Source organism: Argopecten irradians, chromosome 1 (genome assembly GCF_041381155.1).
Source record: "Argopecten irradians isolate NY chromosome 1, Ai_NY, whole genome shotgun sequence".
Lineage (NCBI taxonomy): Eukaryota > Metazoa > Mollusca > Bivalvia > Pectinida > Pectinidae > Argopecten > Argopecten irradians.
The window spans coordinates 47248848-47271923 of NC_091134.1; the positions used below are offsets into that span (position 1 = coordinate 47248848).

General features: G+C 36.6%; 1 protein-coding gene across 2 annotated transcripts; it reads left to right on the plus strand.

Moving 5' to 3' along the window:
• Positions 1–16101: 16101 nt before the first annotated feature.
• On the plus strand, positions 16102–22557 carry LOC138330335 (uncharacterized). Of its 2 annotated transcripts, none has more exons than XM_069277899.1 (2): positions 16102–16351; positions 18367–22557. In XM_069277899.1, exon 2 carries the CDS (start codon positions 18394–18396, stop codon positions 18886–18888), a length of 495 nt encoding a protein of 164 aa, XP_069134000.1. In that variant the 5' UTR covers positions 16102–16351; positions 18367–18393; the 3' UTR covers positions 18889–22557. The 2 variants fall into 2 exon arrangements, with proteins under 2 accessions (XP_069134000.1, XP_069134007.1); XM_069277906.1 differs by lacking the exon at positions 16102–16351 and adding an exon at positions 16511–16843.
• Positions 22558–23076: the final 519 nt, after the last annotated feature.

Below are 23076 nucleotides of genomic sequence, written 5' to 3' on the forward strand. Positions count from 1 at the left end.
GGTGTCCAGCTTTTGTGGACCATTTGAAATTTTGGGGAAGCGCCCCGTGTAAATTTTGGCTACCAGTTCTAAATATAAATTCTCCCAAACTCTTTGAAAACGAGCTGCTGCGTGGAAAATGTCAAACATGGACATGTGTTTCTCAGTACGTGTCGGTTTCGTTTCGTGTGAATAAAACCACTAATGCGAGTATGAGCAAATTGTTGTTTTGAGATGATACATTTGATGCAAATCGAAGTTATTATTACATTATGACAATGCTTTGTAATCATTTTTTCGATAAAGCATCTTGTACATGGAAATCGGTCACAAATATTCGGCCGATGCAGAGATGGGGCCCCGGCAAGGGGCAATTATTGCAGCATAGCATTCGTCGTATTTTACATCAACCGAATCATGAAGGTTAAATACAAATAATCGTAACATAATTTCCCATTTAAAACCACACGAAAACGTTCCATAGAACGTCCATGCATGTAGCTGTCAAAGATGTGAAAATAAATTAGCTCATACATAGATATTTTACAAGTACAATATATGTGTTCAATTATTCGTGTAGTTTTTTGCAGAGATTTAATTAAATTATCTATGTCTCTGGTTGTTTTTTTTTTTTGTAAACAATATTTGAGTTCTGGAGAGAGATGACATGAATGTCCAGCTGGAAGGAAAGAAACTTTTATGATGTATATGTATCGTACAATGTATATATGTAAACGTAGATTCCATGTAGCTGCTATAGAATTACAACTAGGAAATTCTCTCAAACATTGATAATATTTAATTCTTCACATTCATGTAGGCCTATGCTGTGAGAATTAACACATCATATATATTTCCAGAAAACATATAGGCCTACATGTATGTTACTTTCCTTTTCTGTTGTTTCCTGTTCTTTTTTGTGCTCTGGAGAAAAAGATGATTGAGTTGAAGAAAAGTAATTAATTAAGAGAAATGTGTACCACAGTACTTTGTCTGTAGCCGAGGGGTTCTATACTGTTTTAATAGTCCAGTAATTAATAATTAAATTGAAAATTTCAAAAATTGTAAATTCCATTTTTGAATGAAGTGGTTCCCCTCCTTTGAGAGTACACAGTGTGTATACCCTTTTTGGTTTTTAGGAATAATACCTGAATAGGAACCTGAAATAACATGACAATCAATCAGGTATGTGTGTGTTGGGGGGTGGGGGTGGGGGGCTAAAAGACAGAAGAATCATGAGGTTGGGAAGTTGTAACTTGAGTGGGGGGTTGAAATATAGAAGAAATAGCTACAGATAACTGGAAGTGGAAGGGTGCTTTATCATTGATCTGGTCATTGCATATTTGGGGTTTACATGGCTTTTTTTGGTTATTTAGTCTCATTGATTTTGGAGCAACTTTGAATCCATATGGTACTGTATATCTTTCTTTTTTCCATGTGTAGCTATTTCTTCTGTATTTCACCCTCCGCCCAAGTCACAACTTCCCAATAGGTACCACTTTTTTGTTTAGAACTCAAATCAAAGACAGATGTACATAGTACTACATACTACATTTTAGTCTATGTGTTTGTAATCACTGTTACTACAGTATTAATACATAAATGGTCTATGTACAAGTTACACATAGACAATAAATGTGAAATTTGGTTCAGACAAAAAGATTTTTAACATTTCAGATAACTTGCTAGTTTTATGGTTTTATTTATATGTTGAGTCTACTCTCTTGTAAAGTAGAATTTAGAAATCCTAAGACAATGTTATCTATATTGCTATATGTAAAAAAAAATCCTTATATTTTAAAAGTAATTGAAAAGCTATCTCACAAGCCCTGACAAACAAATGGGCAGGCATATGGATGCAAGAATTATAATCACTGGATCTAGAGGACTAATATAAACAAATATTTCTACAAAGTTAAACAATGAAAAAGTATTGCATCATAATTTTATTTAATGATTACAGTTGAAAGGAACATTTAATAAATTAATACTGTTTAAATGTTCTGTTCATGATCTTCTAGGTCCATATTGGAAAAGTTTACTTTCAAGAGCACTCAAATCAACATTCTTCAGTCTTCATATGATGCTAATTGTATGTATATGTATACATACACTTGTATACAGGTCCAAGGGATGAACTTTCTGTATTCATGTCACTATGCATGCATGGTGCCTGAAAAAAAGAACCAGCAATTTTTTATACTGTTGAATATGACAAAAATTGAAATGATCAATTTCAAATATATATAAATGAATAAATGTAGGTTCATTCTACAGGTTTTTTTTTATTTTAGAGAAAACATTTTATAAGTTGTGAATGTGTCACTGATGCATTTGATAGAATCAAATATTGTTTCAAAAAAGATACAAAATTCATTATCTATAGTTCCAACAAAAATTCAGAATAATTATAAATGATACATGGCTGCAGTACATTTCAACTCTGTAAAGTTTGTCATATACACATGAACCAGGTACAGTTGTAATAAATATACAAACACTATTTATTATTATGACCAGAAATAATATTGTATGTGTCCTCCAAATATATCTAAAGAACAAGCTAAAACCTACATGTACATATGTATATGTGTATATCAGAACATATACAATACAATTTTACCAATTAACCTACAATGTAAATCCTATATACAATGTATGTGTATAACACTACCAGAACATGTACAGAACAAAAATTTACATATATAACAAGAGGCCCATGGGCCTTAACGGTCATCTGACTCATGGCACAAAACAACAAAGTCACAGTATAAAGTATTGGTTAACGATTAATATAAACAATACAAGGAACTCCTTAGTTGAATATGTAAGTTTCTGAAAAAGGTAAATGTCATTTGTTGAACAAACTTGGTAGCCCTTCATCCAAATATGGTCGAAACCCATTCAAGGATTAATATAAGGAGGAGTCAGATTTTAAAGCCATTTCAGCAAAGCTCCCATTTTGGACCTCGGTCATACTATCCCCATGGGTCTTACCTCGGTCCTTTATAAAATATGATTGTCCTTACCTAAAGTTCCCCCTTCTGAATCAATTAAAACCACTATAGACCAATTTTCATTGAGATCGGAGACTGAAACCTTAAAACAGGAAGTGGGCCAGCGGCCATCTTGGAATACCAAAATCTTTACGAAAATGTTTGCATGTTGTTCGGCATCAATTAAAACCCCTATAGACCAATTTTCATTGAGATCGGAGACTGAAACCTTAAAACAGGAAGTGGGCCAGCGACCATCTTGGAATACCAAAATCTTTACGAAAATGTTTGCATGTTGTTCAGCATCAATTAAAACCCCTATAGACCAATTTTCATTGAGATCGGAGACTGAAACCTTAAAACAGGAAGTGGGCCAGTGGCCATCTTGGAATACCAAAATCTTTACGAAAATGTTTGCATGTTGTTCGGCATCAATTAAAACCCCTATAGACCAATTTTCATTGAGATCGGAGACTGAAACCTTAAAACAGGAAGTGGGCCAGCGGCCATCTTGGAATACCAAAATCTTTACGAAAATGTTTGCATGTTGTTCGGCATCAATTAAAACCCCTATAGACCAATTTTTATTGAGATCGGAGACTGACAGGAAGTGAGCCAGCTAAAATTAAGAAAATTTGCCCTTTTGGGGCCCCACCCCTCAGTTCCTAGGGTTCAGACCAGACTCATTTATATAAAATATAATTGTGTTTCCCCAATGATGCTTCACACCAAATATGGATAAAATTCATCCAAGGATGGAGGAGGAGTAGGACTTTAAAGCTAAAATTAAGAAAATTTCCCCATTTGGGGCCCCACCCCTCAGCCCCTAGGGGTTGGACCACGCTCATTTACATCAAATATGATTATCCTTCCCCAATAATGTTTTACACTAAATATAGATGAAATCCATCCAAGGATGAAGGAGGAGTAGGATTTTAAAGCTAAAATTAAGAAAATTTGCCCATTTGGGGCCCCACCCCTCAGCCCCTAGGGGTTGGACCACGCTCATTTACATCAAATATGATTATCCTTCCCCAATAATGTTTTACACTAAATATAGATGAAATCCATCCAAGGATGAAGGAGGAGTAGGATTTTAAAGCTAAAATTAAGAAAATTTGCCCTTTGGGGGCCCCACCCCTCAGCCCCTAGGGGTTGGACCACGCTCATTTATATAAAATATGATTGTCCGTCCCAAATAATGTTTCACACCAAATATGGATGAAATCCATCCAAGGATGAAGGAGAAGTAGGATTTTAAAGCTAAAATTAAGAAAATTTGCCTTTTTGGGGCCCTACCCCTCAGCCCCTAGGGGTCGGACCAGGCTCATTTATATAAAATATGATTGTCCATCCCAAATGATGTTTCACACCAAATATGGATGAAATCCATCCAAGGATGAAGTAGGAGTAGGTTTTTAAAGCTAAAATTAAGAAAATTTGCCCTTTTGAGGCCCCACCATTCAGCCCCTAGGGGTCGGACCAAGCTCATTTATATAAAATATGATTGTCCTTCATCAATAATGTTTCACACCAAATATGGATGAAATCCATCCAAGGATGAAGGAGGAGTAGGATTTTAAAGCTTAAAATAAGAAAATTCGCCCTTTTGGGGCCCCACCCCTCAGCCCCTAGGGGTCACACCTATCTCAAATATATAAAATATGAATGTCCTTACCTAATGATGTTTCACACTAAATATGGATGAAATCCATCCAAGGATAAAGGAGGAGTAGGATTTTAAAGCTAAAATAAGAAAATTTGCCCTTTTGGGGCCCCACCCCTCAGCCCCTAGGGGTCGGACCAGGCTCATTTATATAAAATATGATTGTCCTTCCCCAATGATGTTTCAAACCAAATATGGATGAAATCCATCCAAGGATGAAGGAGGAGTAGGATTTTAAAGCTAAAATTAAGAAAATTTGCCCTTTTGTGGCCCCGCCCCTCTGACCCTAGGGGTCGGACCAGGCTCATTTATATAAAATATGATTGTCCTTCATCAATAATGTTTCACACCAAATATGGATGAAATCCATCCAAGGATGAAGGAGGAGTAGGATTTTAAAGCTTAAAATAAGAAAATTCGCCCTTTTGGGGCCCCACCCCTCAGCCCCTAGGGGTCACACCTATCTCAAATATATAAAATATGAATGTCCTTACCTAATGATGTTTCACACTAAATATGGATGAAATCCATCCAAGGATGAAGGAGGAGTAGGATTTTAAAGCTAAAATAAGAAAATTTGCCCTTTTGGGGCCCCACCCCTCAGCCCCTAGGGGTCGGACCAGGCTCATTTATATAAAATATGATTGTCCTTCCCCAATGATGTTTCAAACCAAATATGGATGAAATCCATCCAAGGATGAAGGAGGAGTAGGATTTTAAAGCTAAAATTAAGAAAATTTGCCCTTTTGAGGCCCTGCCCCTCTGACCCTAGGGGTCGGACCAAGCTCATTTATATAAAATATGATTGTCCTTCCCCAATGAAGTTTCACACCAAATATGGATGAAATCCATCCAAGGATGAAGGAGGAGTAGGATTTTAAAGCTTAAAATAAGAAAATTTGCCCTTTTGGTGCCCCACCCCTCAGCCCCTAGGGGTCGGACCAGGCTCATTTATATAAAATATGATTGTCCTTCCCTAATGATGCTTCAAACCAAATATGGATGAAATCCATCAAAGGATGAAGGAGGAGTAGGCTTTTGTATAAATAGTCTTACGCACGACGCACGGCGCACGGCGCACGGCGGACGGCGCACGGCGCGGACGGCGCACGACGACGGACGAAACATGACGACTATAGGTCATCCTGACCCTTCGGGTCAGATGACCTAAAAATCTATAAATATATACATCAGAACTGTATGAATTGACCGGTAGCATACAGGGCATTCATTACCCCTAAAGAGGCCCCACTAAAGAACCGCTATTTACCCCAGGGTTACGTTTTACGCGATTGGGGAACAGGTATGAAACATGTGACCATATGTGACCACTCATTTATGAAAAAATACTGCTAGGGACTATTTACATAATGATCAAAATACGAAGACTCACTCACAATCAGCTGAGCAGGGAGTACCGGGTACGTAGTAGGCCTAGGTACGTACAGTAGCGGTCCGGAGCCGCGTGCTCGTTTGAACTGTTCTCTTCACTATAACAAGTTGTATTAACACTCTCCATGCGTCGTAATGTTTACCGAGTCAGTTGTTGGGATTGTCGCTGCTCCATTGCCTTTCCTTTCGCATTTTAGGTGAGTCAGTTGGTTGTTTTGGCGGAAACATTTTGGTTCAAAACTACGGTAGCCATGTTTTGTTTACTACGCAGAGTGGTGGGTGTTGCGCATGCGTTAAGGTTGAACTGCACTCTTAGCCGTCCGGGAGGACTTTTAGGATTCCCATAGATATTATTATTTTCTTCGCATGTACAGCGATTTTGACGGAAAGTTTTATTTTTCTAATTCATAAGAAATTATACCGGATATATTAATACCATTTTTACCGATTTTACAGTCACTTGCCCGACTACTTTAAGATTTTGATAATCAGAGGCAATGCTCACATTTCAGAATGAAGCTTTAAACTGTACTAATAGTATACATTTTCTGTCTGTTTTTTTCTTTTTTTTTTTTCTGCATTGGTTTTTCTGCATCTAAGAAAATGTTATCACCATTGCCATGACAATTTTCTGGTTAGTGAATAACTTTTATGTTTTTCATTTTATTGAAATTTAGTTTAAAACTTGTTTCATTTTAAACTTAAGTTTATTTTGTACAAGTAGGTACTTGTCTGCAGTGTAACTGTGAACACTATAGACCAGTACTAGTAATGTATTCCTCTGTTGTATGTTGGTTCTGTTATACAACCCAATTGTTAGATATTTTAGTTTCTTATGTTGTTATCTAATGTAAAGCTGTTCTGAGAATTATAATGTCGTAAGTAAATATACAAAGCTGTATTAACAAGAAAACAAAAGAAAAAGGAATTGAAATTGGCTATATTTCACCATATGCAGATTGAATTTTGCTTTCAATTAAAGAAAATTCCATAACAATGCTAATAAACTCTTCCACCAGGGGTTTTGATAATTTTGTAAACTATCAAAGAAATGAGTTGGGGGGTGGGGTGGGAGATGGGGGTTTCAGTATTTCACTTTTATGGCTATGGAAATGGTTTTGAGTAGATGGCTGGGACAATGGATATCATATATTTTTCTGTGTGGATGTATGTGTTAAAAAATACCCTAAACTGCGTCAATCGTCACGATCATGCGGTATACATCGTTCGTAAGACTCATTAAAAATCATACTTCTCATTAACCTGAATACTGATTACTACTAAATGGTGTGAAACATCATTGGTAGAGGACAATTATATTTTGTATAAATGAGGCCTGTCTGACTTCAAGGGATGTCGACAGGGGCATGACTACAAAAAAGAGAATTTTCTTTTGCAATAAATCCTCTAAGTTATCTTAAGCTTAAGGTTTTTAATAAGATACAATTTGTTGGTGACTAGGAGGCCGTTGGCCTTTTGTTAATTACACACTTTAGACAAAAACATTTTAGGTATAAATCATAACGTGTTTTGTTACTTACCATATAACTGTAAATCATCATCATGTCCAGTATATCAGCCATTTATAATATATTAGTTTACTTGATTTGTGTTCCTTGCTATTTCAGATGAGATTACATGTATATTTGGGGTTTTCTGGATCTGAAAAACAGCCTAAAGATGATGTGTTCATGTTAGCTGTATAATATTTTTTTTACTTTGCTGTATGTATGTGGATAAATAATATAGATATAGCTATTTTAGAAATTATATGAAGGCTTTGTGATAAATATTGTATTTTATATATATGTCTTTTCTCATGATTGCATTTTTCTGTTTTATTTTTTTTTATTATTTACTTGAATGATTATATAATTAATGAACAAACTATTTTCATTAAAATGAATTAAATGAAGATAATGTTATTTATTATTAAATTAAATTAAATTTTCAATGGAAATAGTTTCTAAAGGAAAAACCGCCATCTACAGATTGAACCCATTCTGTAATAGTTACTCCTCTTCATTTCACTTTAGATCTACGCCTGACATTATTCCCAAGGCCCAAATAAAGGTGACAGCCTAGGGCTGGTGGTAAATAGGACATAGCTGTGCCATTGTTACTCTTTACATAGTGCAATTGGTTTAGTTTAGAGGCAACAGAACAGACCAGGTAATCTAGTCCTTTGATGTACACCAAAAGAGCCTTATAACGGAACACTGGTCAACTGTGTGGCTTTGATGTTGGGCGTCGCTCTCTCTGTAGTCTTCAAAGGAAATCTTTGCTGGCCTGTGATTGGTCAAATGTTTTCCACTGAGCTGCCTCCAATTTTACTATGAGATAGTCCAGGGGTGTAGAGATCGAATGTGATCGGAACCCCTGGAGTATCAAGGATGCTTGCATGTGTGAGGTGCTTATTTTGGGAGACTGCGGTTTATTCGTGTTGTGTCTCATTGTATAGTGGAACTCTTGCCCATATTATAGTACTATATCTCTGAAGCATGCCGCCGAAGACACCAAGCATCACACCCTACCCGGTCACATTATACTGACATGGGCGAACCAGTCGTCCCACACCCTTAATGCTGAGCGCTAAGCAGGAACAGAAACTAAAGGGATCTTAGAATTAGTTACAGTTTATATCGGTATGGATCTACCAGTGTACCCATTGACCATTTTTAGACGTTTTAGGGATCTAGTTAAAAATCGGTAAAAATAATATTCTACATGTACTATACACGTAAATCGTCTAAAATGGCGTATCTCAGTCAGGGGACAGAACCCAGAGACTGAAGGCCAAACGTGAGGCGGTTTCATGGAAACGTAGGCCATGGGCTAGGAGGGTCCCACATGCACCCCCCCCCCCCCAAACCTCCGAACCAATATTTTTCTGAATCCTTATGACCCACTGATCACAAATCAAAATGTTAACATTGCATAAGTTGGGATGAACTTCCGGTTATGACGTCATCAAGATGGCCGTCATCTCGAATTTGACTAAAAATTGAAAAATAGTCATAACATTGACATTTTTCAACCGAAGTAGACAAATGAGGCATCAAAATGACCACAATTGATCAACAAATACATATCAGGACCAAAAAATCCAATATATATAGTGATTTCTACGCAGGAAATGAAAAAATCTAATTTTAACCTCAACAAGAGGCCCAGAGGGCCTGTATCGCTCACCTGGTTTGTAATGCCAAGTAATGTTCTGCATACAGGTTCATTGTTTCTTTTCTGAATGAATTTTAATATTAACCTCTAAATCCCTTATTGGGCCCAACCCCTCCTGCCCCCAGGGGGTCAGAGCCAAAATTTATACAAGTTCTGTTCCCCTTCCCCCAAGGATGTTTTATGGCCAAATTTGGTCATAATCCAAGTAAAACTCTAGGACAAGTAGTGATTTATAGGATTTATCTCTATTTCCCCTATTGGGCCCCACCCGTCCTGCCCCCAGGTGACCAGAGCCAAAATTTATACAAGTTCTGTTCCCCTTCCAAAAGGATGTTTGTGGCCAAATTTGGTTACATTCCATGCAGAACTCTATGACTAGTAGCGATTTAAAGGATTTACCTCTATTTCCTCTATAGGGCCCCACCTCTCCTGCCCCCCGGGTGTCAGAGCCAAAACTTATACAAGTTCTGTTCCCCTTCCCCCAAGGATGTTTGTGGCCAAATTTGGTTACAATCCATGCAGAACTCTATGACTAGTAGCGATTTAAAGGATTCACTTCTATTTCCCCTATTGGGCCCCGCCCCTCCTGCGCCCGGGGGATCAGAGCCAAAATTTATACCAGTTCTGTTCCCCTTTCCCCAAGGATGTTTGTAGCCAAATTTGGTTACAATCCATGAAGAACTCTAGGACAAGTAGCGATTTAAAGGATTTACCTCTATTTCCCCTATTGGGCCCCGCCCCTCCTGCCCCCCGGGGACCAGAGTTAAAATTTATACAAGTTCTGTTCCCCCTCGCCCAAGGATGCTTGTGGCCAAATTTGGTTACAATTCATGTAGAACTCTATGACTAGTAGCGATTTAAAGGATTTACCTCTATTTCCCCTATTGGGCCCCACCCCTCCTGCCCCCGTGGGGTCAGAGCCAAAATTTATACAAGTTTTATTCCCCTTCCCCAAAGGATGTTTGTGGCCAAATTTGGTTACATTCCATTCAGAACTCTATGACTAGTAGCGATTTAAAGGATTTACCTCTATTACCCCTATTGGGCCCCGCCCCTCCTGCCCCCGGGGACCAGAGCCAAAATTTATACAAGTTCTGTTCCCCTTCCCCCAAGGATGTTTGTGGCCAAATTTGGTTACATTCCATTCAGAACTCTATGACTAGTAGCGATTTAAAGGATTTACCTCTATTTCCCCTATTGGGCCCAGCGCCTCCTGCCCCCGAGGGGTCAGAGCCAAAATTTATACAAGTTCTGTTCCCCCTCCCCCAAGGATGTTTGTGGCCAAATTTGGTTACAAATCATGAAGAACTCTATGACTAGTAGCGATTTAAAGGATTTACCTCTATTTCCCCTATTGGGCCCCGCCCCTCCTGCCCCCGGGGGGTCAGAGCCAAAATTTATAAAAGTTCTGTTCCCCTTCCCAAAAGGATGTTTGTGGCCAAATATGGTTACATTCCATGCAGAACTCTAGGACAAGTAGCGATTTAAAGGATTTACCTCTATTTCCCCTATTGGGCCCCGCCCCTCCTGCCCCCGAGGGGTCAGAGCCAAATTTTATACAAGTTCTGTTCCCCCTCCCCCAAGGATGTTTGTGGTCAAATTTGGTTACAATCCATGCAGAACTCTAGGACAAGTAGCGATTTATAGGATTTACCTCTATTTCCCCTATTGGGCCCCGCCCCTCCTGCCCCCGGGGGGTCAGAGCCAAAATTTATACAAGTTCTGTTCCCCTTCCCCCAAGGATGTTTGTGGCCAAATTTGGTTACAATCCATGCAGAACTCTATGACTAGTAGCGATTGAAAGGAAATGTTGACGGACAGACGGACGCCGACGGACGCCGACGGACGACGGACGCCGCGCCATGACATAAGCTCACCGGCCCTTCGGGCCAGGTGAGCTAAAAATGGAGATTTTTCAGCAAATTTTTCATATTTGGCTTGACGCAGCAAAAATGTTTCCCTACAGCAAACTATTATTTCTAATAAGCAACGAAAACAACAAAAACCAATGTTAACAAATCCGGTTATGACGTCATCAAAATGGCCACCATCTCGAAATTCAAAAAAAATACGATTTTAAGCTCAAAAATGGTTATTTTTAGCATTTTTTTCATATTTGGCTTGACGCAGCAATATTGTTTCCCAACAACAAATTAATATTCGTAATCAGTTATTTGACCTCTTATCAATCAGTTAAATCTACAACAACAACAAAAATATATAGAAATGCAAAAGAGAATTGTTGTTATACCATCATTTGGTTTACAAAACATCACCGGATGCGGCATATGATTGTTATTTTTTCCAAACCACTGACACTACAGTTTCCTGGTGTCTCGGAATTTCCTGAATATAACACTGGCTATTGACGATTTATATCCTAACAAATTTGAATTTAAAGTTGGCTGAATATCTAAGTAGGACTTCAAAATAATTCATTTTCATGTTCGAAATATTGTAGACTAGTAGCCTCTCAAACTGAATTATTACAGCAAAACGCCAACTAATAGCTATAGGGTATCAAATTAAAATTCCGCAAATACCATGACACTTTTCGAAACGTGTTGTGTCTTTTAGAATGAGCACATCCATTATTTACTTCCTGTGTCTAACGTAAGGAACTATAAGATGGTTACTACAGTGTCACATATTTTTTTTCACTATTTCTTAATGATAATCATTTTCGTTGTGCGTGCTTTCTCGCCAGAGTGTCGTCTTCGACCTCGATGACCTGATGTGACATTACATTTTCGGGTTACCATCGTGGTTCTAACTTGTCAACCGTCCATGATATAACATCAGAAACATCGGATTCAGGGATGTTGGAGTTCTTCCTCTTTCCTACCTAGTTTCACCTAGATTCACATATCGTATATGTTGTTCCAGACTTCCCCGGCATTATGGAAAAGACACCAGATCCACATTCTGCGGAGGGTTGGGTTGGTTCTCCTTAATTCGTATGAAGCACAATTCCTCATTCTTGTGAACCTCAGTAACCATAGGTGGATTCTTTGAGGTCATAGATGAGGTCTGCAGTGAAGTTTCACTCTTTGCCAAATCTGGAAAGCACTGTAGAGAACTTTTTACTTGAGAGTCTTCAATGTTCTCTTTACGCATACACCAGATGTGACACAACCAGCACCTTCAAGGGTGAATTGAGAAAAGTCAGACCAATGAAAAGCATTTAACATTTATGGCCTCATTAATGACCTCGATGATATCACCTGTGCCATTTATGGTTGCACGAGGGTCCACACGATTGATGAATAGTACTTCATACGAATTCATGGAGCTATGCGCTAAGGAGAACTAATGAATGTGGATCTGGTATAATTCCAATTATGCCGGAGAAGTCTGAAACAACATATATATGTACGATATGTTAGAATCTGAAAGAGATCCCACATCCCTGAACCTGTTGTTCCTGATATGAACTCTTGCCATGGATGGGTCATAAAAGATGACAGGCTAGAACAACACTGGCAATGTAGTGTCACATCAGCTCATCGACATCGAAGACGACGCTCTGACTTTCAACAAATTGGATACCGATATCTCGATTACTCTGATTCGGACTGCATGTGCCAGCTACCAGATATGCCGAGTCTCTTCAGTGGAAAGTGCAGTGAGGCGAAAAAGCACGCACAATGATAATGGTTATCATTGAGAACCAGTGAAAGACATATGTGACACTGTAGTAACCATCCTACATTTTGTTATGCTATGCATAGAAAATAAACAATGAATCTGCACATTTTCAAAGACACAAACGTTTTGGAAACTGTTAGTGATATTAACGGAAACACAAGCTTAGCTTAGGTTACGTTTGTTACGCTATCATTAGGCGTTAATAATTATTTTTGAGGCGCTGCTTATCTACACAATTGAGGGTATAACAATAATTCTTTTTTGCATTCGTGTATATTTTTGTTGTTGTTGTTTTTACTGATTGATAGGAGTTTAAATAACTGATTACGAGTAATAATTTGTTGTTGGGAAACATTTTTGCTGCGTCAAGCCAAGTATGAAAAATTTGCTGAAAAATCACCATTTTGGAGCTTAAAATCTTATTTTTTCATTTCTTGCGTACAAATCACTACATACATTGATTATTTGGCCCTGATATGTATTTGTTGTTCTATTGTGGTCATTTTGATACCTCATTTGTCTACTTCGGTTGAAAAATGTCAATGTTATGACTATTTTTCAATTTTTAGTCAAATTCGAGATGGCGGCCATATTGATGACGTCATAACCGGAAGTTCATCCCAATTTATGCAATGTTAACATTTTGATTTGTGATCAGTGGGTCATAAGGGTTCAGAAAAATATTGGTTCGGAGGTTTGGGGGGTGCATGTGGGACCCTCCTAGCCCATGGCCTAACGCTAGAAAGAAGAAAGACAGAAGAGAACAGATAATATCCTAAATGTAGTTGCCTTTTAGGATCACGCACAGACCTGTACAATCGTAAGTTAACTGGCGCCCAAAGTGCAGAGACGTACATACTTACACAATTTACACCACGTATGTGTTTCTACTAACACTACAATCCTGGGATAGGAGAATCTCTGCTAATTTAACGAAATATGTTAGAAACAATTCAGTAAAATGAATTTGTTATTTATCGAGTGTAGCGGCCATGTTACAAATGTACCTGTTCTCATACACAGGGATCTGAGAATTAGTTACAGATTAAAATCATGGACCCACCTGAGTGCCCTAAGATCATTTTTCGACGTTTTAGAGGTCTTGATAAAAAACGATAAAAATCATATTCTACATGGTACTATATGCGAGAAGGGTAGAAAGCCTTCGACTTCAAATTTCTAACCCGCCAAGAATTACGGCACATTTAACTTTTTTAGAGGAAAATTTCAAGTCGCTGCCTTATCACTAATGTGATTTTGGTTTGGTTTGTCTAGTTTTTATTTCGTCCTATTAACAGCAATAGTCATGCAAGGACATGTCATATGGGGAGAAAAACCACCGACCAGTGGTCAGTACCTGGCAACTGCCCTACTAGGGATTCGAACTCGTGACACAGAGGTGGAGAGCTTGCGGTAATATGTCGGGACATCTTAACAGGCCCCTACTAATGTGAGCGCTCCACTTCAGGTCGGAGGGTAAGGTCAGCCCCAGATACTTAGCTTGGTCAGCATGATCTAGTATTTGACCATGCAGAGTGTGCTAGTGGAGAACCATCCTCGATATTCCAGGGGTTCCGATCACTTAATTACTATCTCTACACCCCTGGACTATCTCGTAGTAAAACTGGAGGCAACAGGTAATTTAGTCATTTGATGTACATCAAAAGAGCCGTATAACGGTACACTGTGGTTGACTGTGTGGCTTTGATGACTGGTTCTCTGAAGATTTTGTACATGATAGTATCAACAAGAACATATTGAGTACAAGGACTGAGCCTTGAGGAACACCAGATGCAGCCAGGCCAATATATCTGTATCTGATGATTCTCCCTCAAAACCTACAGTATGTGATCTACCAGAAAGAGGGATTTTAATTATGATATTCCATAATGGTAGAACTTGTGAGTTAAAAGGAGGTGGATAACTTACACAAAGTAAATTGACGAACTTGTGATTACAATTTCTTTACCTATTTAACTGTTAATAAAATCGCCGATCTTTAGGTTCTGGGCATCTTCTATAGTCCGCTAATTAGGCTTCAAAAGCCTAATATATCTACTGATGGAACAACAATTAAGTACATGCACACAGCATTTCTATTAAGCCCTGTATGGCGACATCAATGAAATATGACGTCATAACCATGCCAGCTGTTTTAAAGGTAGGTTTCGCCCAATGAAATATAAAGACTACGAAATTAAAATTTATCCTATACATAGATATAATATTCAGATCATTTTCAATGCATACAGCGAACGATATGGGTGGTCAGTTGCCTAGCTTGACCAGGAAAATACTCCTCTAAAAATAGAGCGAAGTCAAGCTTTACATAGAACATGACGTATTTTATCCAAAACGAGGCCGCAGCAACAAACGGAAGCGTGTAACAAAATGTCAAATAGAAGTGACAGTCTTGCAACGGCATGTTTAGTTAAAAAACAACAACAACAAATCGAAGTGCGAGGGACTGTTTATACATATAATCTAAAACGCTTCATGTTACTTACATACGCTCGCTAATTTTGTACACCAAATATACATGTAGTTAGTCTGCGGTTGTTTGTGCGCTGGCATATGTGTTGAAATTTAACTCACCACGTGCAATGCCGTTACACGAGTCCCAACAGATCCCGGCAAGTTCCGCTTGAGATGTGGCTTCTGTTTCTTCTATTGCTACATGCCATCTCTGAATTCAATTCCCTATAGATATCCTAGGGTGCTACCGAATCCATTATAATTTCCTCCACTTTGTTGCCGATTCAGATATATTTTTTTTCATCTCACACACTCTCGTTCAGCCATTTTGTTTACTTTTAGTTCGTGACAATGCGCATGCCGCCAATATCCGCAATTAAGACACCGTAATAAATAGGATTTCAAAAGCCTAATTTATCTACTGATGGAACAACAATTAAGTAACATGCACACAGCTTATTTTCACAAAAAATATTAATTTAAGCCCTGTATGGCGACATCAATGAAATATGACGTCATAACCATGCCAGCTGTTTTAAAAGAAATGATCGGTTACCGTAATCGTAGTAAAGGGATGATAAATATGAGTGTCTCAAGCATTGGTATCACTTAAGTTATCACAGGGGACTGAGAATCAGAAGCTGTACACTGTAGTCGAGAAATTCAATGCATGTGTGTTATTAGCATACTATCTAAGACGGGACCAAATAAATATGACTAACCCCTTTAAAAAAATCAAGTGGCCGGGGTAGCGATATTGCCTCACCTGTACCATGCAGGTATTACGAAATACAGTCGACGGTACTCCTAACTTTTTATTATCTCGCCAGCCTACGCATATTCTTGTGAAATAAGTCTTCACAACCACACACATATATATGGGTTTGCTATGGAGTAACATTTTGTACATGTTATTTAGAGATACCAGAAATTTAAATCTCTGCAGATCTATACTGACATATATTTTTCGTTCGTCTCGCCTGTATCTATATATAACCTGCAGGTCTGAAATAAGGTAAGCTTACAAATTTTATATCCTTTTCTTGAAAATACAATATTTTCAATTATTTTTCCGAAATATATTGTAAAACAGTGAAAGGAAGAGTAATATGCTATTATTAACAAGGTCAACACGTATACGTACGCGTACTATATCGTGTGTGTGTCCAATAAAACACATATAATGTAGGCCATGGCCAGCTAACACATCTACATGAAGATGACAATACGTCTGGCTAAATATCTAATACTGTATGATGAGTCGGCCTAATAAATATATATTGACCCCATGGATAAATATATTTCATTGGTTGAAATAGAAAATATAGATCTTATGTTGAAATTATGGTTATAATTTATAAGCAGCTAACCCGGAAATGACGTCTCTATCACTCTCGCCTTATATTACTCGGAATCCCTAGCGAGCTAGGCCTATGATGTTTGGTCTAGTTTTTATGTGGATATACTGCAAGGGCATTTGAAAATACACATATATATTATGCATAATGTGAGTATTTAATATGAATTTAGAACGCAGATTGGTAGTAAGACATGCATGCCAGCAAACGTTAATGTTGACTCACGATGATTATAATCTAGGTCACAGGTCACAAAAGATGGTTTTTATATGAAAATAATAGCCCTTCCCAACTATGACCGGATGGGTCATATTAGGTAAGGGCTATTATTTTCATCATGTTTTGTGACCTCGGACTGCGCCTACCCTCTCTTCGGCCCCTATAGGCCATATGTACATAGAACGGTTAAAATCAAAGTACTGAAAGTACTGTGGATGGAAATGTTTAATGTCCGATAATAACCAGGGTCATTTAAGGGTGTGTCAGGTTAAGGGGGTGGGGAAAAACCAGAGTAGCAGGAGAAAAACCACCGATTATGATAAGTACCCGGCCACTACCTTAGGACTTGCCTGGGATTCAGAATCAATGATTTTAATTTAAAACCCATTGTTGACTTGGTGAAAGACATCTTGACCACATTACTACCGCAGCTCATCATTGAAAGCTAAAGCCAACTTTTAATTTTTACGATATAATTGGAGCTTTTGCTGTTCAATAAACACTATGAGAAGTTAACGGAGCCATGGCAGGGGGGTGGCGGTAACAGCTAGGGCCCACCACCAGCGAAAATTGTCATCGATGGTTATGGGATATTTTCGATGCGTGGGAAACATATAGATCTTTGAAAGATAAAGGTTTGCATGTTACATTATCAATCTTTGATAAACAAACTATAAATTAAGTGAAATATCCACGATTTGTTCAAATGAAGTCACATAAGTAAGAGAGGGAGTAGATATTATTGTTTACATTTGCAGAGCCTAAAAGGAATACTTCTTAACATAGATCTTCCCCTTAACTTCTGTAATGCTTTCCTATGGATACTTTTAAATTAATCAATTCAAGGAATGTTCGTGAAATTAGTCCTTGGTCACTGATCCTGCTATATGAACAACCAGCTTCTATTTGCGGGTTCCACTTGTACGGGTACGGAGCTGTTGTATCTGTAATGAACGCACTGTACAGTATAAGCAGTTACAACATGAACATATTGCAGTCTCCAAAAACAAAGCAGCAAACACTACACACAACCCATTGCCTACAGGAGAGTTTGTCCTTTACGTCATTTACATGCCCATATGCCAAGTTTGAATAAAATTGGTTAAATTCTTTTCTCTTCATTTTGACAATTTCTTAAGTTTTTGTAAAGCAAGTTTTATTACAAAAAAGGTATATTGCAATAATAACAGGCAACATTAATGGGTTTAAATAAGTCCAATGCTTTAGGTAAATTTAATGTCAAATACAAATGTATATAAATTGAATAACTCAGTATTACAAGGTGATATTGAACGTGTAAATGATGTTTTAGTAAATACAGTAAACAATGGAATGTAGTGAAGTCACTTTAAATGTGGACCAGCCTCATATTTACAAACAGGTGATCTTGGGAAAATATATAAAGTCTAAAGAAAAGGGGGTTTACAGTTACTGCATGATGACTTTTTTTCAGGTACATCACAGAGCATAGATAAGTGTGATGGATAAGCAGTCAGAGAAACAAGAGAAGACAATTCAGGAATCCATGGCCCCTGCCAGTGCAGATAATGAACATGTCGCTATATCTCTATTGGAAGACCATGAGGATAAAAAGGGGCCTGCAGTAGAGTCCTTCACTATAAATCCAGTCGATCAGAATACAGCGAAAAATCCCTATAGGGAGACAACAGTAACCCTACCTCATCTTGTCAAAAAGGTACCACAGAGGGACCTGCTTCCCCGCCCATATCGCTCATTTAACCAGGTGATCTGTCTGACTTATACCAGTGCTATATTCTGTCTGTTTAGCGGCCTACTGGCCAACCGTTGGGCCTGGCGAGCCAAGCTCCAGAATGGAAAGGGCTTATATACTTTGGCAAAAAAATGGGCGCGCTACGCTGTTTATTTGAGCTATGCTTCCTTTGTGATGGGAGTTATAATAATTGTTTCTGTAACTTTGAGTGAAGTGTTAAATCCCGACAGAGATCGTCAATAATTAGTGACTACATTATCGCCCTATAGACACACATACTGGACATTACTATTGACACAATGATCAGTGGGAGACAAGCACTGAAAAAACTCAGGACGGTATCAGGACAAACAATAGCACAGAGAATGTTTCGAAATGGCTTTGAAAAATGTGCAAATAATCTGATATGATATCCAGTATTCCAACAACACCATATAAACTATTCTAAGGGAGGTATTAGATTGTTTTCGAGAAAATTAGAAAAATGTGACCGAGAATTCCAAGGGGAGTGTAAAATCTGGTATACAGGGAAAACATGCATCTCATAGAAAAAAAAAACCAGTTTTCTTTTGGAAACAAATTGAGAAATTATCAAATTAGTTACCCACAAAATTTTCATACAACTTTCTACAGGTATTTGGTCATGTACGTGTGATATACATATACATTGTATATTATAAAGTAATTCATAAAAAAAGTCCTGTCATATTTTTTTTATTCAAATCAGGCTTTTGTCATATTATCCATTTTTCGCCAGAATTAGTTCTCGTATCAATTACATTTTTGTACATTTAACATATGCATTGTGTTTTCATTTGAAATCTTGAAATGAACAAGAAGTTCATTGGTAAAACAGTTCAATATTCATGCAATATCTTGATCACATTAGATTATGTATATAGTGGAGATCTGAATTTGAAATTCCCTTGTTTTTGGGCTTAAGTCAGACTAATTCTGTGTTAAGTTAAAATTATATTTTTAATTAAAAAGTAATTTGTGTGGATAATCTGGCTCCATGATCATGACATAATCTTAAAGATGCTCCTATGCCGACAAAAACGATACTCATCATTTGAATAATAATTGGTGTTTAATAATGTATACATATGTCTAATTAACACAAAAATATTAGAAATAATTTAATTTGCTTTTGGTGCATGCGCAATAAGTACTTCATTCTATATAGGACATATAACCACGGATTTTTTTCGGATGCAATTAAATATTTTTACCTTGAAGTAAAATTAGAAGCTCAAATTTTTCAATGGTGGTAATGCTGTAAAGAAAGTAACTTTGTAACTGAAGAAAAATACCAAATCGTCTGCTGCTGTTTTGATAGAGATAAAATACCATTTGTCAGCGGTGGAGCATCTTTAAGTCTAAAACAGTTTTAAAAGACTTATTAAATCACATATGACGTTACAAAAAGTTATGTCATTTGATTGGCTAAGCAAAAGCTGAAGTCTGAGACTTAATGATCCTGGGGCCTGATATGCATTATTGTTTGGTAACTCTGAGATTTATAGAACTGCACAGGGAAAATAGAAAATACTTTGTAGTTATAAAATATACAATGTATGTTTAGATGCTTTTAGTGTAGACAAGTTTCTGCAAGTATTTGAAAATGTTCAGATCTATTGATCTAGTGGGAGTTTTGATTTTATTGATTTGGTTGCTTCATATCATTATAATGTATATATGCTGTATTACTAGATTATTGAAAAGGTAATGTATACATATATATGGGAAAATATCATTATTACTCCGTTCGATCCAAATTTTATTGGAAAAAAAATCAAACAAATGACGAAACAATGATACACGATGACGACATTGAATTGTTGACATTACAATTTATAAAAGGGAGGTATATGTGTGTATAGAGTAGAATCATATACCTAATTAATTTTTAAGATAAAGGTGTATAATAACCATTGGTCTATATATATAAACTCTCCCCTGTTTTTTGAAAACCATTTTTTGTTATATTTTATCGATCTTTGCAAAATATTAGATGACTCCGAAAGTTCTAAATGGATATACATTGTATATGAATATGTTTTTGTCAATCTGAATAAGAACACTAATTGCCAATAGCCTGTGAATAAAAATGTTACAGGAAGACAAACATAGGATGTATTCGGAATATGTACAGGTTTCAATTACACGTATGAATTCATTATGTATATGTCTTGAAAATATTGTCTTCTTTGTGTTGCATGGCGTTAATTGAAATTGCAATTTTTACTTGTCAATGAGGAGAACTGCATAATATTCATAAGTCACAGTCACAAGTATTCATCAAAATGTTAGTTTCAAGTTACAAAAATTCCGGTTTATACTCAGGTACATCTTACTCTCCGCACAATACTATTCTTATATGTATCTTTATAAACATGGTACTTTTTTTAGAAATTACATTACAATGCCAAGCTACATTTCCTCATCTAGTGAAAAAGGATTGCCAATCATTTTGTCATAGTGCATTGCCTGACTTAATTTGTTTATGAGGCAAATGTTTTTTTTATAGTTTCTGTATCAATATTAACAGTCATGAGTTTGGCCAATTGCCAAATATGACATTTAAGAACATTATATGATTAAAGGATTAAAGTGTTTCTTAGTATGATAACTAGTTCAAATGAGTCTCAGTGTTCACATGCAATTCTGTCACCAAAAGTGTCCTCAAAGGTTCTTTTGCCAAATATTGTAGAACCTCAAAACACTGCTGACATTTTGTATCAATTTTTGAAGGCAAGTATTCAGGGATGAATACTTAGTTTCAGAAACTTTCTTCCAAACGTATTTACTCTTTGAAAAACACATTTCAATTCCAAAAAATTTCATGGTTTGGACGAGGAAATGTGCATCTTACTAGTATCAGGATAATTTAAATACATTTGTATTTTCATTATACAGCTGTAATTATCTTTTTCAGTGGCGCTGGTAATGTGAGTGACACATGCCTTCGTGACCTCTATTCATATTTTAGTGTAGTAGTCGCATCTCTTTCAATGGTCATCTAGTCAATGATTTTGTGTTCATTTAGATTGTAAATAAGTGTAATAAGGCCTTCAGATGACTTGATATGTCCAGAAAGTTTTCACTTCTACCTCTAGTCCGCTAAACTTGTTTTTATTATTAGTTGGCTGGCAATTCCGACAAATATGAAAACTATTCCAGAGTTGTTATAGTCGGATTCACACACGTCAATTTTTACTCTGAAATCCTTAGAATGTAGTTTGATATAGTTATGTGACAAAAGGTATGTGAAATTTGCGTTCATTTCATATAAGATCAACTTGTTTTATTTACTCGGTGCTTGTTTTATGTCAGTTACCAGAAACAATAATTTACTTAGAAAAAATAATTTGTTATTTATGTACTTTATCAAATGGCATTGTTTGATGATCTAAATCAATATTCATCGTATGGTTTTTCCCTGTTTCTTCAATGTTTGTTCGATGTTCGATAACTTTACAACTCCATCGACAAAGCTGATGAAAGTTTACTTATGGTTTTACTTTAGAATTTTATTCTTATTCAGTTTTTTTATTTTATTGTTATTGTGTTTGTTTTGTTTCATTGCATATTCATCATATAAAGACTTGACATTTTTGTTTTGAAGAGAGCTTTGCTAGCAGTTTCCATTGTATACAGGTATACACCTATGACATATGTGTTCATGACTTCTAATAAAATGTTTGTAATGTTCAGGAATTGTTTTACAGATATCCTCCAAAAATGATTCCATAAAAAAGATTTCTTTTTGTATTGGAAGTAATGGTGAAAAGCTTGCCTTATATAGATGAATACAATTATGTATTGTGTATGATATATATTCATGTACTATGTACATATTATGTGTGATTGTGAAACATAATTAATAAATAAAGTGATAATTGAACTACATTCTAGTTATTAGAATTACATTTATGAAGGTATAGATTATCAGTATTGACAGATAGACACTTTGCAGACCATATAACTACTTTTAAAGTTACATGTGCAATAACTGGGCGAGGATTTTGACATGCTTTTTTCTTCAGCAATCTATTGAAGACCATAATTATATTATAATTTCCATATTTACCAAACTGTACCGATGCCCCAAAGCTCAAATTCTACAATGATGTGAAAATCAAACATACATTTGTATGTAGACAATGAGCAAATCCGTAGAAAATGAAAAGTAATGTAACATTTTGATTAAAAATCGCCATGATAAGGAGTCAAACACTGTTTAGAGTTTCGATAAAGATTAATGCAGCTGTAAAAATACCTGGAATTTTTTCAGTATAAAAACGGAATGTCGTAAAGGAGACGATTAAGATTTCTTTTTTATTTTCATGTATCAAATTACCAAGGATTAACATTGTTCTACTTGCTATACATGTTGAAAGAATTTTACAGGATATGTATTTCAGAGTG